Genomic DNA, 17302 nt, shown 5'->3' with positions numbered 1-17302 from the left:
GGGGTCATACCCTCACGTTAGACCATCCACCATATCAGTGTTATATTTTTTTGCCCGCAATAAAAACATTCCTCTCCTCCTAGTTGTCCCCCAGATTGCCTATGATTGCCCCAGATTGCCTAGGCTGGTGCCACCACTGATCATATTACAAGCGTAGTGCAGTAAAATCGCCACCGCGTGACATGTCTTAATCTTGTTCCATATATTAAAGAAAGTACAACTAGAGTACATCGCAAATATCGTATTGAATTGAATATTGTAAGAATGGAAACAAAATGAGTAGAGGGCATCGTCTCGCAATTAGTTTCTGTTGTTTATTATTCTATTAACGCTGTAACACATAGTTTAGCAAATGTAATGATAGGAATTCTAGAATATGATGGATATAGTTTGACAGTAAATTGTTCATGTCTATAGCTTCGAGCTCTAGCAATTCGGTGTCTTTATTACTATGAAGGAATGCGGCATTTGTAGTTTCTCCCCTAACCCCCCCCCTCCCCACCCCATATCCATATATCTATTCATTCCTCTGTCGGTATGGCACCTTTCATAACATCTTGTAAAATGTAACTACGCCCAGTGTTTTCGCAAAATGTATACTTTGTATAGTATAGTTGTTAATCAGGTTAAATTTAAATACAATAATCGAACATATAGTTGTTTCAGAGAATGAAAGGTCCATTGGAGAATGTTACATTAAAATGCACGTTTTAACTGTAAAGTGATCCATGTATACTTACATTGTATACCTCTCTTGAAGAAGATGGTACGGCGAATATTGGAATAATATTATTTTTGACTAATTTTTCGTTCAGGAATGCAACAGAGGGATAATCCTGTCAACGAATGAAAAGATTAAACGTTAATCAGTTTGAAATGTCAAACTGATAAATCAGGGAATTAAAGGAGGACCTTCATATAGAATTGTTTTTTAAATACGTTTTAGTCCATTAAAAAGACACTGCTATATATCCAGGTTGTACGTTTATACTACTTTTAATTTTTAAGAAAAGGACTATTTAAGCAACTTAGGCTTAACAATTGAAGTGGCTGGACCATTCAGTCTAACACCCAATGGCCTCAAACAACATACTTGAAATGCAACGAGGAGCTGTGTTGAAAAGATACCATCCGTACGTAATCTGTTGTTCATATCAAAGCAAAAGAACACTTTTTGGTTGATTTTATTAGGATTAACAAAAACATTTAAGACTTCCTCAGGAGCCAACGTCATTATAGTCTATAAACGTAGCATATTATAACTCGCTGGTTATCTAGAAAACGGTAAAAGCTATAAAGAAATATATACCAGCATGCAAAGTTTTGTTATATATATATATATATATATATATATATATATATATATATATATATATATATATATATATATATATATATATATATATATATATATATATATATATATATATATATATATGAGACTATTACATATCAAAACTAAATTTTTCCTTTAGAAGGAGGACTTAGAAATGTGTTTTTTTTTTACATTGTTCTACCAAAAAACTGCTATATTTTGCTTTTTTGTTTGTAGTAAGTACGAGCCTTTTTAAAAATAAATTTATTACAAGGTAGGTTTAGTTGCAAATTTAAAAAAAATCTCCTAGATACGTGATAAACATGCAGTAATCTTTATTAGTATTTCTGTTCATTTTACTGTTCTTTATTAGATGAAAACAAAGCATAAAATAATGTTGTGGTCAAAATTCATTTGACTTAAAAAACTTTGAATAAAGTCAACATAACGCCTCCCGTCTTTCATTTACTTCATAACAAATATAAACAACTTGTCGCATTCTAAAATTCTCGTAGTCACACTATGACGTAACACAGTGACAATATGGCCGAACCCCGTGGTTTATTTTGATGGTGTTTCCTATAAGCATATGCAGAAAGCTGTTTAACCACTTCTTGAACTCAGTATAGAATATACTAACGTTCCCCCAAGTTATCATGATATTGAATTAACGAACCAAATATGATTGGCTCTAATTTGTAGTGATAAGGATGCGCAGTGTCATATTATTTACGAAACGTTCACACTGCTGTGTAAAGATCTTGCTTTTATGTTTCAACCTACGTATAAGTGGGACTGGTTGTACACTCCGTATTCATCGATATGGCACGCTCCATCGTTCGGTGTAAATACTCCTCCAATCTAGCAGAGGAAGATTGAGAAGAAAAACGAAATCCTGACATCTTTTTAAGTCATGAAGATGTTCCAGAAATGAGGACTACACTCTACAATCGGACTATCGCATATGTTTCTATACCATTTCAAAGATCCAATCGGCGGCGTTGCAGTAGTCTAGGTCAAGACGTTCATTCTATATATGAATATCGTGGAATCAGAACACTAAATGGGGACGACCTTCCACAAAGCTGCTTGTCAGGGGAATCAGCCTTAACCGAACAGACAGAAGCTCGAAAGAGGTTATAAGGGCGCACTCATATTAATTGTAACATGCAAAGTAACAGCAGAAAGTCAGAGTCTTGAACAAGACTAGCGTTGCAAGACCCTGAAACCAAGCGACGCTTTTGCCGCATCGGAAGAAACTAGCACTTTTCTTCGAGTCTTCGGTCCGTCAACCTGCCTTGTACCCAGTTGTACCCCGGTTTCGGGCCGGTATGACAGTAGTCAAACTTGCCCCTGTCAATCGATTGCAATCAAAAGTTCTGAAAATGTTACTTTCGCCAATTAGCGTTTAGCATTTGTTAAAACTTTGATTTTGAAGAACATCATGCGTCGTCAATGTATGGAAGAAACCTAAGCAGATGAATAAAAACCTTTTATAGAAAGTCAAGGACGAGCTCCTGGACGATTCATTAAGAAAAAAAATTGCTTTAAGTGTTTTAATTTATTTATTTTTTTAAATTTGATGACATATGACTAATTCTTACCCTTCCATCACCCTGGATATGGGTAGATGCATCTGTGGTCACCAAAAGCAGTTTTCTTGCCTTCTTTCTCCACCCTATTTGTTCCTATATATAATAATAAAAATGCGCACATTTTGTTTAGTCGACTTAGAAACTCTAATGCTTTGTAATGGTAAGGGTGTTCTTGAAGGTAACCACAGCTGCATACTGCGGTTATAGTGAGCTTGGGTGGATTCCCTTACCCACCCCCTCCCCCTTTCCCACCCACCCAACTCATCTCCTCCCTTAACTTCCATTCTCATGTATAGGGGGCGCTCAAAACATATCACACTCACCAGTGCACGGATCCAGGATTTCTCAGAGTAAGGGGCCTGGAGACAAGAGCAGTTAGCAACCTTTTTCTGCGGATCTACATCAGTCAATTTGGAGCTATCTAGTATTAACCAATCATATGCGCGACTTTTCTTTAACGTTATGTATTGAATATTCGGGCAAACTGTGATTACTAGTCAGCCAGTTGGGACATTTTCAAAAGAGCTCAAACTTCACTTTTGTGAAGGCAATTCACACGTAGGCTATCTCTGTCTAGTTGTATAATTGAATGTTAGTGCAATGTTTTCACGTTATGAACGGTAGGCAGGTCAAATTTTGGTCTGTTGAGCCAAATCCTTGAACCAAATAAATATATAGGTACGTATATATAAGTACGTATTAACTACATTGTGTGAAAATACTGCTGTGCCGAAAGTGCATTTCTGGACGATCTGCGTTTACATGTTGTTAATGAATATTCAATAGGCCTACGTTACATGACAGAATATACCATAGCTCCCATTGAAAAACAGTACTGCAGAAAAAAAAGTCGCATGCCGGTAGGTGTGAAATTACTATCGAAATAGGGTGGCATATAGAAAACATCAATGCAAGGACTTAAAAACATTTCCACTATATATATCTAATTTTGAACGGAAACTAATTTTAGTACCAAGTCAATTTCAGAAAGAAATACCCTTAATAGCCATTGGGGGGGGGGGCTTGGGTTTTTTTTTGGGGGGGGATTTGAAATAAACCATGCAATGAATTCTTTTAATCCATCCATTTGGGAATATTTGGGAGATATATCACTCCATATAAGGAATTTTCTATTTCCAAGATTTTTACCTCGTTTATCTCACTTAATAACATTTTGTCAGTATGTATGCATGTATGTATGTATGTATGAGGAACTCGCGAAGAAGCCATCATTGGCTTATCAAAGACGCAAGCTGACCGAAGTCAGTCTCTTACATTCATATTTATCGTTGGTGCTGGCAAGCCGTTTACTCACATTACAGACAGAGACCTGCATTACTGCGTCAAATGTTCCTTCTGGCATGTCAAGGTTTCCTGATACACTGACGTCATTTATTCTTGTCTATAGGTGGAAATAATGATTGATTGATCTTAATTCCTTATGCTGCATTATAACATACACTACAAGCAATATACTTTTTGCGTTGAATCCACCGGGGAAAGTGGCTTCCTCGAGTTTTGTACGTTATGTCATAATATTACGGGGACAAGAAGTGGGGGAGGAGGGGTTTGTGCCGCCCTCCAGTCTTGTGGCAAAAATCAATGTGTCCTAATTATTTAATAAAATGTAACCCGTTTCCATTTTTTAAAGTTACATTCACAATTTTAAATTATCATGTTGTTGAAAAATTATGAACAGATGTGCGCTTTGTGAAAAAAAAAAATCAATTTCTGGGATTTGTTGAAGGGAATGCACAGAGGATCCATTAAATCAGAAGGTTTTGCGGTAATATCGTGGTTCGCCCACCCACTCCATGTCCATTGTCCCCCCCCCCCCTCCCCCTCTCTCTCCAACATAATTGTATCATACTGAATCTGACATGAAATTAGAGGACGCTCTTTTAGATTTGTGTCAATAAGATTTGAGTCAATAAGAAAACTTTACCTAAGATAGAAAATGGAAACGAAAACCAAACGACTTAACTGATCCACTCTCAACCTCTCAACCTCTTACATCGAGACTGTGACCGTCAAATGTGCATCACGTGACCATAGGAAAGGGAACGTATACTGAACTAAAATGGAATTCTTACCGCAAATTCAGTCACATCGTTGTGTAATGGGTGAACATTGCGGAAGCTATAAGCCTTTTCACAGCCCTGACAAGGTTCATCTATCCTGTTCGCAAGCAAAATATAAAAACAAACAACACAATGAAAGTGTACCAATTATCTAATTATCAACTACGGTTATATATGTCGCTATTAGAAATTGGCGGCAAGGCGTAAGTAAGATTATAACTTTCATGTCACGGTTAAAGTATTTTTTTTACTAAATCATTATTAACATTCAAGCTAATGACGTTTTGTCAGTGCGCTGTTTAATAATCACCCGGTTGTCAATAACTTCATGCATTGCTCTATCAATGTTTCCCCAATTCACGTGCCTCAAACCCAATGGCATGAACAAGTTTCATGGCGCTATACTGTTTTAACATGTGTCTGTGGTGAATTGTACTTACGCACTGCTTGTGATGTCGATGTATGGTAGTATAGGTTTATCCACGAAGGAACCAAACCCTAACTTCGCTCTACGGGTAGTTGTTTTCAAGCTGTCCCCTATATGAAGAAAGAGTAGAAATAGTCACACGCTGAATGTTACTAGATGAACTATATGGTGCTCAATATAGAACATTGTACCGGTTCTTGTTATTCAGAGACTTCATACCTACACAACACAAAGGTGCGCATAGAATGAAGGCAGTGAAGTAAAAAGAACCTTTCGGGCTTACAATGAACCCATTCTCTCGATAGGAAAAGCTTAAAGCTGAACTTGCTTAAAGGTAGTCTGTGTTGGCCCCAAATTATAGCAGGCTATAATTGCTAGAAGTTTCCAAAAATATGTATTGTATGGTTTTTAGATCCTCCTGCAAGCAGGAACTCGCGAAGAAGCTTCATTGGCTCATCAAAGCCGCAAGCTGACCGAAGTCAGTCTCTTGGATTCATATTTAACGTCCATGATTATGAATTGTCAATTGTCAACAACTCTGTAACGGACGACATACTTTAATCTTGGAGTGACTCGAACTCGAAAAGTACTTTCCTGGAGGTCTTTACTCTCCAAATTGTTCTCAGATAATTTTAAGGAACACAAAAGATGACTGAATGTTCCAGTGAGAAAAAATTTCTTCGAAGGTTATAATAAAAACAGCTTAAAATTTTAACGAAAGGTGACCATATTTAAATATCTAGCATATTTGGGGCCAATACATCATACTTTTATTATTGGTTATGATCACCATTTACTCTGACCCTGAGGGAGGATGAAATATTGGGATACATCTGAAAGCCTCAAAAAGCTGACAAGTGTAAATCAACATTGGGTATTTCCAATGGAAACAACACGTGACGCAAATTAACATACGTCAAACAGCTGTTTGCATTCGAGGCAACAATGATGTTTAACTTAGTTACTTATATGTGTGTAATGCTATTATACACAGTGTGTATGTTCTCCTTCATGTCACTGCATACTGTGTATGTATTTGCCTAAAGCTTACGTGTGTAAACCAGGCGCGTAGCCAGGAATTTGCCAAGGGAGGGGCGAAACTGTAGATTCAGCATTGCAAACTATCTAAGCGCAGCGCCACCATGGTTGGCGCGAAGCGTACAAGAAAATTTTGGCTGAAAATGTCTCCCAGATCGCTGGAAATGGCACTTCCCAGGCCTTGTTAGTTGCATCTTAGCATATTCTCTTTTGAAAATACTAGCGATATCATAAAAACATTAAAATTTTTTTTTTTTAAATATGCTCAAGGGGGGGCGGCCGCCCCCTTCGCCCCCCCCCCCTTGGCTACGCGCCTGGTGTAAACTCTATAATTCATTTTAGTAAAAATAGCACATAACCAATTTTGATATGTAAATTCGATGTATAATATGTAAATGGTATACAGGATAGTCTGTTAGCCACTATGACAGGAGTGGTGACAATCACCTAATATATGTTGCTGGCTCTGCAGTGTTCAATGGTCAATGGTGGATTGTAACGTTTGTTTTGTAAAATAAAGAATTCAATTGGAATTGGAATAAAAAATGCAGTTAAATGGTGTATTGTTCCGGATTTGTACAAACTTTAGTTAAAGTAAATATTTACCGAGTGCTTCAGCTAAACGTTTAAGATTGGTAAGGTCATCACCCATTGAGTAGCTAAGGTCCATTAAATAATAGAGGTCCACGGGATAATTCAGAGCTTGACGAACTTTAACTGTGAATCTGTGAGGTTCTCCTTTTCATGGGTAAAAGGGGAAAAAATAGAAAAGAAATTAAGCAACAGATTTGGGCAATTTGCAAACTGACGTAAACCACAAGGATTGTACGTGACCTTTGAATACAGTGGCGTGCACAGAATTTCAAAGTTGTGGATGGGGTGCATGTATTGGGTTGGGGATAGCAAACTCTTAAAGTCCCGATTGCTTTAGGTACAGAGCAATATATGGAAGGGCCAGTGGCGAATGCAGAATTGTGTATAGAAGAAGGCGTGTACCTAGGGACAATTGATTCTATTGAATTCTAGATTAAACAAGAAATTGAACATAATTAGACGTCACATGGTGTATTTTAATGCATGTTTTTGATTGTAAAGGCGGTGGTGTAATTCTTCTCCAGCAAAATGAAAAGGACCCCCAACTGACGATGTCCCCTTCCCCTTCCCAATTTACATGGCGCACGTCATTGCGTTGTAATTGTATTATCACCCTGGGTCGAGCTCATTTGTTGGAGCTAATGGTCATATCCGGCATTGACCCACAACTATGACCAGGTCACCAGCTGGAAGAATGGTCTTTTCAGTGCAACATTATCATGATTCACAGTGGCGTAGGAAGGTACTTTTGAGTGGGGGGGCTGAAGACTGATGGCCGGCCTGGGGAGGGGTCTAACGGGAGGGGGTGTCCCCCTCCCCTTTGGAATTTTTGCATTTCCAGGTGGCCTCAGATGCAATTTGGTGCAATATAGCACACTTCAACACCCACTCCATTTTGTAAACTTAATTTTGTACTTTCACCTGGCCTTAGATGCAATTTGGTGCTCCAAATGAGATTTTTTTTTCTCATTTGGAAATGAAAAAGGGGTTTTCTGACTTGCGAAGCGGGGGCGGAATGATACTTCCGCCCCTCCACATTTTTCACTGGGGGGGGGGGCTGGCGCACCCCAGCCCCCGGTTCCTACGTCCTTGATGATTCACTGGATCATATAGATACTGTTTGTATCGAAATATGGCCACAAAGCCATCTTTATTTCTGTGTCCAGAAAACTTCCCCAAAAAGGATCTTTTAAACTTCAATACTTCTGTTCAACTTCTTATTATGTTTTTTATGAAACCGCACTTAGCTCTTTAGCAGGTACGGATACAGCAGTTTATAAAGACGTGGGTGTGGCCCTGGTGTCTTTGTTACCGATTCCCATGTATAGGAGAAGGGAGGTATTGGAGTTCTTCCATATAACAAATTGTTAGACGTAAAATGATCCTTCCTGATGCATATTTAGACCATATAGTCAATTAAGGTATATAATTATAGGGTCTTAACGCAAGGTTGTACTAATAACTATAGTTTGTATCGAAGTTATGGATGAGTTGAAGGACGGAAATGATGGGGGGGGGGGGGGTTGCGATGGGGTGGGTGTATGCCAATAACTCCTGGATCAGTGCCTGTTTATACAACCAAGGTCTATTTAGGAGCCATTTAGGGCTCATTGAAGAGAAAACATTTACCGTGTTTTACTTCCTTCTCTCACAAGAATAGAAGAACTACTAGAAAAACAGTGTGTGAGTGCATGGGTTACATAGGAAGAGATAAGTATATTGTTTTTGTATCCCCTATCAATATTTGGACATCGCATACCTTGTCTTAATTTGATTCGGATTTCTTGAGGTTGTATTTGTACAGCCGGAGTGACGGGTTCCTCATCCTCATCGTTAAGGTATGTCCCGTCAGTTACATCTTCGTTCTGTTGGTGCAATCATACGATTTACAAATATGAAATGGGAAATAAACATTTGAGAGTGAAAGGTGTAAAGGTTAATAGTACCAGCCAAGAAATAAATAACTCTCTTCCTCCTATTAAAACAAAATAGAACAGACAGTGACAGTGTATGATTTTTTTTTCTACTATTTATAATGTAGCGACATATTTTTGTATAATTATACACTGGCTAGGTTAATGCCGAAAGGAAGATCGTTTTATTATCATTTATTTTTGACAAAAAAAACTGTTTAATTTATTTTACAACATTCTTGCGTTTACCTTTTTAATTGAAGAGTTTCAATTAACTCCAAATTTGAACTATATATATATATATATATATCTATATATATATATATATATATATATATATGTGTGTGTGTGTGTGTATATATGTATATATATATATATATATACACATATATATATATATATATACATATATATATATAAATATATATATATATATATATATATATATATATATATATATATATATATATATATATATATATATATATATATATATATATATATATTATATATATATATATCTTTGTTTTCTCAACACGGTAACACGTGTTGCAGGATATGGACAGTAGTTACTATACCAGCTATGAGTACCGGCTGATATATATCGGCATGAATGATGCTATAGTGACTTTAATGTTATACTAAAACATTTGCAACCAAAAGATGATTTTTATTCTCTGTCCAAGCTGAACGTAATATATTACGACAAACCTACCACACACACATTGGACCTTGGTCGGATCGCTATACCCAAAGTTTCATTTTCTTGATTTTTGGAATAAAGTAACTTTTTCTAAAATCTGTTCCGCTACTATCCCTCGCCTCCCACCCCTCCCCCTTCTTGATGTTTCATCCTGATATATAGCCTATGTACATTTACCCAATTTGAAAGTGTCCATCCAAAATGATGAGTTCCTTGGAGAGTTCTTCTCCTCATAATCTTCATCATCATCATCATCATCATCATAGGTAAGGACGTTGATTATGCGACGTTATCTTTGGAACTTAAGAAGTGATTTCAACAAATTTGGAAACACTTTGTTTTCAGATTTCCATCACAGAAAGAAATTCATTCGTTTTAACACTTCATCAAAGTTATAGTCAAATAGAATGATTTTTAACAGGGTTTGTTTGTTTGTTTGTTTGCTTGTGTCTTTTGTTTTGGCTTTAATACCTTACCTTTGGTGTTTCAAAGATTGGCATTGGATTTTCGTAGGAATAACATCCAGTTATAGTGAGGCTTTCAACAGTATCACATCGCGATCCAAGGAAGGTCTATACCAGAGGGAAAGAACACGTGAAATGTTTACTATATATATATATATATATATATATATATATATATATATATATATATATATATATATATATATATATATATATATATATATATATATATATATATATATATATATATATATCAATATAATGACAGTGAGGGCTGGGGCAGTGGCGGGAGGAGGAGGAAGGGCAGATAAAATAATTGCTTATCTGGTTCGGTTGAAGTATTTTGAGCTGAATCCAGCCTTGACAAAGGTGCAGCCCCCCTCCTTCCTTCCCTTGAGATACTTATAGTCACAACGTATAATATCAATAGCTGCAAGGGAGAAGTTATTCAAGTTATATTTTGCCTATACCTTAGATCGAAACAGTATAGACTTAATTAACCAAACCAGCCGATCCCTACATACCTAATCCATTTAAAGTTTTAACTATCCTAAACGCTGAGATAAGGGGGCGAACAGGGGAATTAAATACCATACTACCAGCCCAGTAATCCAACCGGCGCCATGGCAGAGCTTTGACAAACAAACAGGGCAAAACTAAAGCACCTTTCTCGATCAACAGGAAATCGACGACTTCAGAGCCTTGGATCCAGTGGCACAGCTGTTTGGAGCTGGTATGCCCGTATGCCGGTACGCAGGTAAGCCAATATCCCTGGCTGAGACCATCATATCGCCCCTCCCCCCCTTCCCCTAGCTTTATGCTTAATTGTCTTTGAAGGTATAAACAACAGACTAGAGAATATTTTTTTGCAAATCATAGTGTTACTTACTTCATTTTTACACCAGGCACAACCAGGCATGGATATACATTCATGACAGGTCTTTGATAATGAGGGACATTCTGTAAAGAAAGATCAAACATGAGTATACAAACATCATCCAGTGAGTCCTAAAGGTGAAACAAAATGTCAACAGACAATTTTTATTGAAGCTTTGTTGAACGAAACGAAGATAGTCACATCTGAGAAGTGATTAGACTTAAATTAATTAAGACGTGTCAAGTTAACATCCGGATATTACCTATAGGGCTTTTACCATGATTAATTAATTGAAACTTCAAAAACGGAAACATTATATAACTTTTCACACAAGAATAAAATCATGTTGTATACAGGTGCCTATACAACATGCATATGTGGTATCATAAGTACATTTAAGAGCACTGTTTGGTACATTAACTGGACACATTGGGTACAGCACTGGGCTTATATATATAAGTGAATAACTCCTTAAACACGGGCAAGATATACTTTCTCAAAATGTAATTCTAAAGAGCCTTACTACTGTATGCTACCGAATCTACTTACCTTCACAATTGGATTCTAGAAATTGTGTCGTCATTAGAAGAGACAAAAAGCTAAAACACAGAGCTTTCATTGCTGTAGATAGCTGTGGGTGAAAAAAAAAAAACCTATAGTTATACACATCGCTATCGGAAAATAAATCCGTGAGAAAAAGCAATGACTTTAACTAATAACTTATCAATCTATAATCCGTGTATAATAAACAAAATATTAAAAAAATCCTCTTGCTCGCTCTGTTGAGAAATTATCTTCACCATTAACGTTTATGTGTTCAATATCGTACGTTCATTTATACTTAGTAAAGATTCCTAAATCCTATTGGTCCATTCAGGTCAGCTGACCGTGGTTAATCCTGTGAGTAACGCACGGTAAAATAACGTGGCATCACTTTAATAAATCTTTGGTTATATGTAACCAAAAATGTTTTGTTTTATGATTCCCCCCCCCCCCCACAAATGGTAGTGTATGAATGAACGGGGTTAATCAACGGCCTAGCGTGCGTTACTAACATGATTAATGCACTCCGGGTGTTAATGCTATCGCTGGATGCACTCGGGCTCCGCCCTCGTGCATCGCTTGCATTATACCCCGATCGTGCATTAATCCTGTGAGTAACGCACGCTAGACCGTTGATTAACCCCTTATTAAACTATAGGCTATACAATATAAGTAAATATGTTAGATATGAACGATATTTAACATAGTTGGCCTACCAAGACAAAAGCCAGACCGCAGAGGTAGGAGGCATAACAAAGATATTATCTAACTTTACATTAAGTTTCGATTTAATAAATGGGAACTACTTTCGCTACGATATATATATCACCGAATAAGCGTGTGTACAGTTCACAATTCACGTGAACACTTTTGTCGTTTATTATATAGTCAAATGCAGGGTTGTATATCAGTTACTATACATACACAACGAGATCTGAATTCAGGAAGTTTTGGCTATGAATACTTCCTGCTATATATAAAAATAATTACAGGTCTGCGTATTCCCCGAAACTTTGCAGGAAATCAAACAGAATTGTGTTTTTCAGACCCTTCGAAAAACATAATTTTCAACATATATGATTTAAAGCGGTCTACCAAAATGATAATAACAGATGATGATAAAAATATGATAATATAATGAAGAAAGTACAAACAACAAGTACAATATTGCATACGCAAGAACAGCAACAACAGATATAACACAGAATGCTGTGGCAGTCACGGGTGTAGTCACGGGGGACCGGCGGCCTAGCCTCCACCATATTTGTCGGCCCGTCCCCCATTAAGAAAAACTGCCGGAATTGGTCATGCCTGTCCCCCCCCCCCTAAACGCCCCTGCGCTGTGCACATAACAAATGCCATAGACTTATCTTAGATTGCTGTCCCCAATATAGAGCGTACGTCTCAATAGGCGGCTGGCGCGAGCCAGATTCGGTCTTCTAAAGTTGTCATCCTGTCCACGAAAACATATGGGCAAACGACCTTATCATATGTAACTACTATGTTAATTTCTCAACTACAGGTAAGTGAAATTTGGAATAGCCTATATGTCTGGCCCTCTGTTTTAACCATTTTTTCTTTTTGATCCTGGTAGGAAATCAACTGAGAGCCCATTGGCCTATACAGATGCCATTTTTACTTTCACCGGGACGTTTAATTTTAAAGGGCATACGAGAGTTTCAATTGAGGAGTGGGGTGGGTGGGGGGTGGGGAGGGGAGGGTATAGGGTTCTAAGAGGAGGACTGTCTACACAAATTTAGCATTTGTACGATGTAGTGTAGGTTGCATATTAAACAGATAAGTCCTATAGATGATGCAGCTACTCCTACAAGAACCCTTGGTTAATTGCTGCAACTTGGATTGAAATAAGTGAGGTTGTATAATGCAAGTTGTCTTATGCTGCACCGCTATCTTTCGTAGTAACTTAAGTATCTACTGGTATACACTTGTCTCCCCCTCCCCACCCCCACCCCACCTACTCTGATCTTTACTTGAGTACGGCGGAGTACTGTAATGCGATAGGTGATTGCTTCACAAACCACGAATATACATTTACGCTTGAAAAGAACCAGCTTGTATATAACAAAAGACGGTTGCAGTGTTGAGTCAATAGCTTCGAATCCATGTCCGGTTCAAATCCATCTATTTATAATATAACCTCACTGGCGTAAAGAACAGGGAAGTAACCAAAGCAATGTTTTTAATTTCGTAAGCATGTTTGTCTTGTTACGGTTTGTGTTTCCTGAGGGCATGTGATGAAACATGAACAGGAAGTTGACTTTGATTAATATTTATATAATGTTTTGAAACCTAAGAAGCGGGACCAGTATTGAAATGTAAGACTTGGCTTCAGGGGCGGCGATTTGTTTCAAATATTGGGGGGGGGGGGACATTTGCTTGGGTGCAGGAGCGTAGCAAATTTCATCCCCCAAATTGTTCGCGCGCTTCGTGATATTTTGTATATATATGTATAACAATTGGTAATCAAACGATGAGCTCTACAATGAAACCAACCAAACACCTTAGTCGCATATAGAAGATTGAGATTTTCGGTCATATACCAAGATTCCAGGAGGATGCTCCAGCAAAGGTTGCTTTAAGAGAAACATTGTGTTATACTACTAAACCAGTAGGAAGGCCCGTGACAACCTTACTATTAAAGCGGAGCGCCACCATTGGTTGGCGCGCAGCGTACAAGAAAAATTCTCGTTTTGATAGCCCCCCAGATCACCGGAAATGGCACTTCTCGGGCTTGAAAATGACCAACCAGATGTACACTTTTGCCTGAGAACCAAGTTTCTCCCAATATTTTTTTTTTTTATCTTTAACATTTTTCAATATTGCCACCAATCACACATCATGTTCGACCTCATCGCATCTCCTGTGGATCATTGCTTTTGTAAGTAATTCTACGTAACGGCCCACAATACCCGTCAGCCCCACTTTTCAAGGTTTTAAGCCCATTATTTGTTCAGAATTTGAATAATAAATTCACTTCAAAACATACCCATAATGTTGTTCAAAATTTCATCTATGGACCACCAATATAGAAAAAGCCCTTCAACCCCTAACAGACCGGTCAAAATTGCACGTGTAGAGGGAAGTATGATGAAGAAGATTGGTCAGGGAATTTTCGAAAATTCAGACACAGTTAATTTATTGGTGTACAAATATTAAAACCTCTTATAACGGCTACTATATAAAACTCCGATATCATAAAAAAACACAAAAAAATATTCTCAAGGGGTGGGGGCGGTCTCCCCTTTGCCGTACGTACTTACACTCATACACAACAGATGTACCGACATTATGATAATAATCATGAATGAAAACATGCTATACGGTCACAGGTCACAGCAACGACCACGAAGAGTCATTTACCTCATGCAGCATGTGTTGAATGAAGTTTTAGCCACCGCCAAATATGATATGGATATATAATCTCACGCATTATTTTCTATTCATATCCACACAAAAAAAAAACTATGCCACCAAATATTGGGGGGATATTAGATACTCTATCCCCCACCTAAAATATTGGGGGGGGGGACATGCCCCCCCCCCATGATCGCCGCCCATGCTTGGCTTAAAGGGATATTGAAGTGGCTGAAGGTGACTGCTTAGTTCAAATGCTGGGAATGTTCTACATCTATTGGTTAATACTTCACACCCCTATAACATTTTGTATTGCGATGATATCAATTTGTCAATGCTTCTCTCGACAGCAGAATGAATGACGTCATCACAGCAAGTCAGCTGAAAATGTTTTTGTTTTTTGGTTTGTTTCGTCTAAACATCTTCTAACTCGATTATTCACAAAGAAAAATACTTATACCACGAACAAGTTGCATTTGGATGAAATTCTAAATATAGAGAGCCTTAACACCTACGCAAACATTATACGAATGCATTAATTGGCAAGGATAAATAAACAAGAATATTATGACAGGAAAGTGAAGCCATTGAAGAACATTTTCCAATATGGCATTACAGAAAAACATATATATTGCAGCGAAGAATCGAGGGTTTAGCCAGTGGAGATAATTAACATTCAATCGACCTTATTCTTTGAGTTGGAAACGAGATATTGAGAGGGAGGGAGGGGTGGGGAGGTGGGAGGGTGGGGGTGGTTTAACGAACAGTTTAGGTTATTGTTCTTTTTTCATATAGGAGGCACACAGTCTGTCACCGGAATATCCCTTTAATGGTTCTTATGACCTTTACATGTAACATAACGCCATCAATGTTGTGCATTACAAGTCATATTCTAAATGTTATGTATATGGAAGCTTTGGAACAAGTATAATGATGAATTTTATAAAAACCGTTATGCAGATTAAAACGTTCACATTGTGAGTAAAAGATCGAAAGATTTCATTGTTCATTAGTAAAAGGTACATACTTTTTTCAGAATTATCAATATATGAAAGAACATTCACATTGAGCAAAAAGAAGAAGAATATGTGGTTAAAGGCTTAAATTGTATTGTGAATAGAACAAAATGGGATATAATCAAAATTTAATTTTACTAGATGTACCGCGAAAATTACTCGCTGTGGTTATATTGCCTATTGCAGAAATATGCCAGAAATGTTGTCTCTCATATCCAAACCTCTAACAGCAATAATGTATGTATGTATGTATGTATGTATATGTGATCTTCCCGCAAGCAGGAACTCGCGAAAGAAGCCATGGATAATCATTGCTATCATTGCAATAATCATAGCAATAATTATCATAGCAATCATAGCGATAATCATAGCAATAATCATTGCTATCATTGTATAACATTTGACTAAGATTACTGAGGTGCATTTAATGTTGATGTTTTTTCCCACTATTTAAAGTTTATAAGATTCAATTGTGATGCAGCGGGGAATTTGTCAGATTATGTAGGACATTGATTGTAACACATTGTGTACAATTCGAGTCACTGCATCATTACCTCTGGTATAGTTTACCAAGAGCGACAAGAACGAGAAAAAGAGATAGAAAGTTCGAATTGAATAATAAAAGGAAAAAAAGATGCCCATTGGAACATTGAACTCACCGATGGTTTTATTTCGCTGAAATCGTTTTAAGGCCTCAAAAAAGCAGTGCAAAACCCAACAACTGTCAAAATCGAATGATCGACTGTACCATGATGTATAGAGCTAGCAAATGAATGCACTTCCGCATTGGCATATGCTTGTAGTAAAAAGCGGTCGGAAAGACATGAAACTGAAAGTCACGAAGCATGAAGTTGATCATTAGGATTTTTATTTTTAGTTCTTAACTATACGCCTGTGTATAGAGTTTCAACATCAATGGGTGAAAGGTTGCTATGGCTTCGTAACAAACACATAATTATATTATCACAGTCATGCACAAACAAACCTCTCTATCCTTCACATACGTCCCATATTTTACATTACTCAAGTTGCAAGATCAAACTACATAAGATATGCTGAGTTAGAAGTGTGTATATATATATATATATATATATATATATATATATATATATATTATAGGTGTACTAATTCATGGGCAGGAACTTGAACCCAAGTAGACCTATACATTACATATCTATACAAGTAATTTCATGCGGGTTCAATATACATATATAAGTCAATACGCGGTAACGTTATCCATACATTTAATTACACTGACGTCAGCAATACGCATATTTTCACCACTATCATTGGTCTGTGTACGTTTACTTTGAAATCAACCACTGGCAAGCCAATGAAGTTGTTTTTGTATCGACCTTAAT

General features: G+C 37.2%; 1 protein-coding gene across 2 annotated transcripts in view; it reads right to left on the bottom strand.

Moving 5' to 3' along the window:
* Positions 1-16923, bottom strand: part of LOC139958706 (integrin beta-1-B-like) — a 29744-nt gene extending 12821 nt beyond the window's left edge. Inside the window, exons 1-12 of one of the 2 annotated variants that reach the window (XM_071955982.1) lie at positions 16601-16923; positions 11557-11638; positions 11020-11090; positions 10143-10238; positions 8810-8915; positions 7063-7194; positions 5432-5528; positions 5004-5088; positions 4226-4312; positions 2920-3003; positions 2099-2176; positions 741-836 (exon numbers count right to left, since the gene is read on the bottom strand). In XM_071955982.1, the coding sequence (XP_071812083.1) occupies positions 741-836; positions 2099-2176; positions 2920-3003; positions 4226-4312; positions 5004-5088; positions 5432-5528; positions 7063-7194; positions 8810-8915; positions 10143-10238; positions 11020-11090; positions 11557-11626 (1002 nt within the window). In that variant the 5' untranslated portion in view covers positions 11627-11638; positions 16601-16923. Of the gene's footprint in view, positions 1-740; positions 837-2098; positions 2177-2919; positions 3004-4225; positions 4313-5003; positions 5089-5431; positions 5529-7062; positions 7195-8809; positions 8916-10142; positions 10239-11019; positions 11091-11556; positions 11639-12266; positions 12410-16600 lie in introns of those variants that run through there. The other variant, XM_071955983.1, reaches the window with a different exon arrangement.
* Positions 16924-17302: the final 379 nt, after the last annotated feature.

Source organism: Apostichopus japonicus, chromosome 18 (genome assembly GCF_037975245.1).
Source record: "Apostichopus japonicus isolate 1M-3 chromosome 18, ASM3797524v1, whole genome shotgun sequence".
Lineage (NCBI taxonomy): Eukaryota > Metazoa > Echinodermata > Holothuroidea > Aspidochirotida > Stichopodidae > Apostichopus > Apostichopus japonicus.
This window is presented reverse-complemented; position numbering and strand designations above follow the sequence as displayed.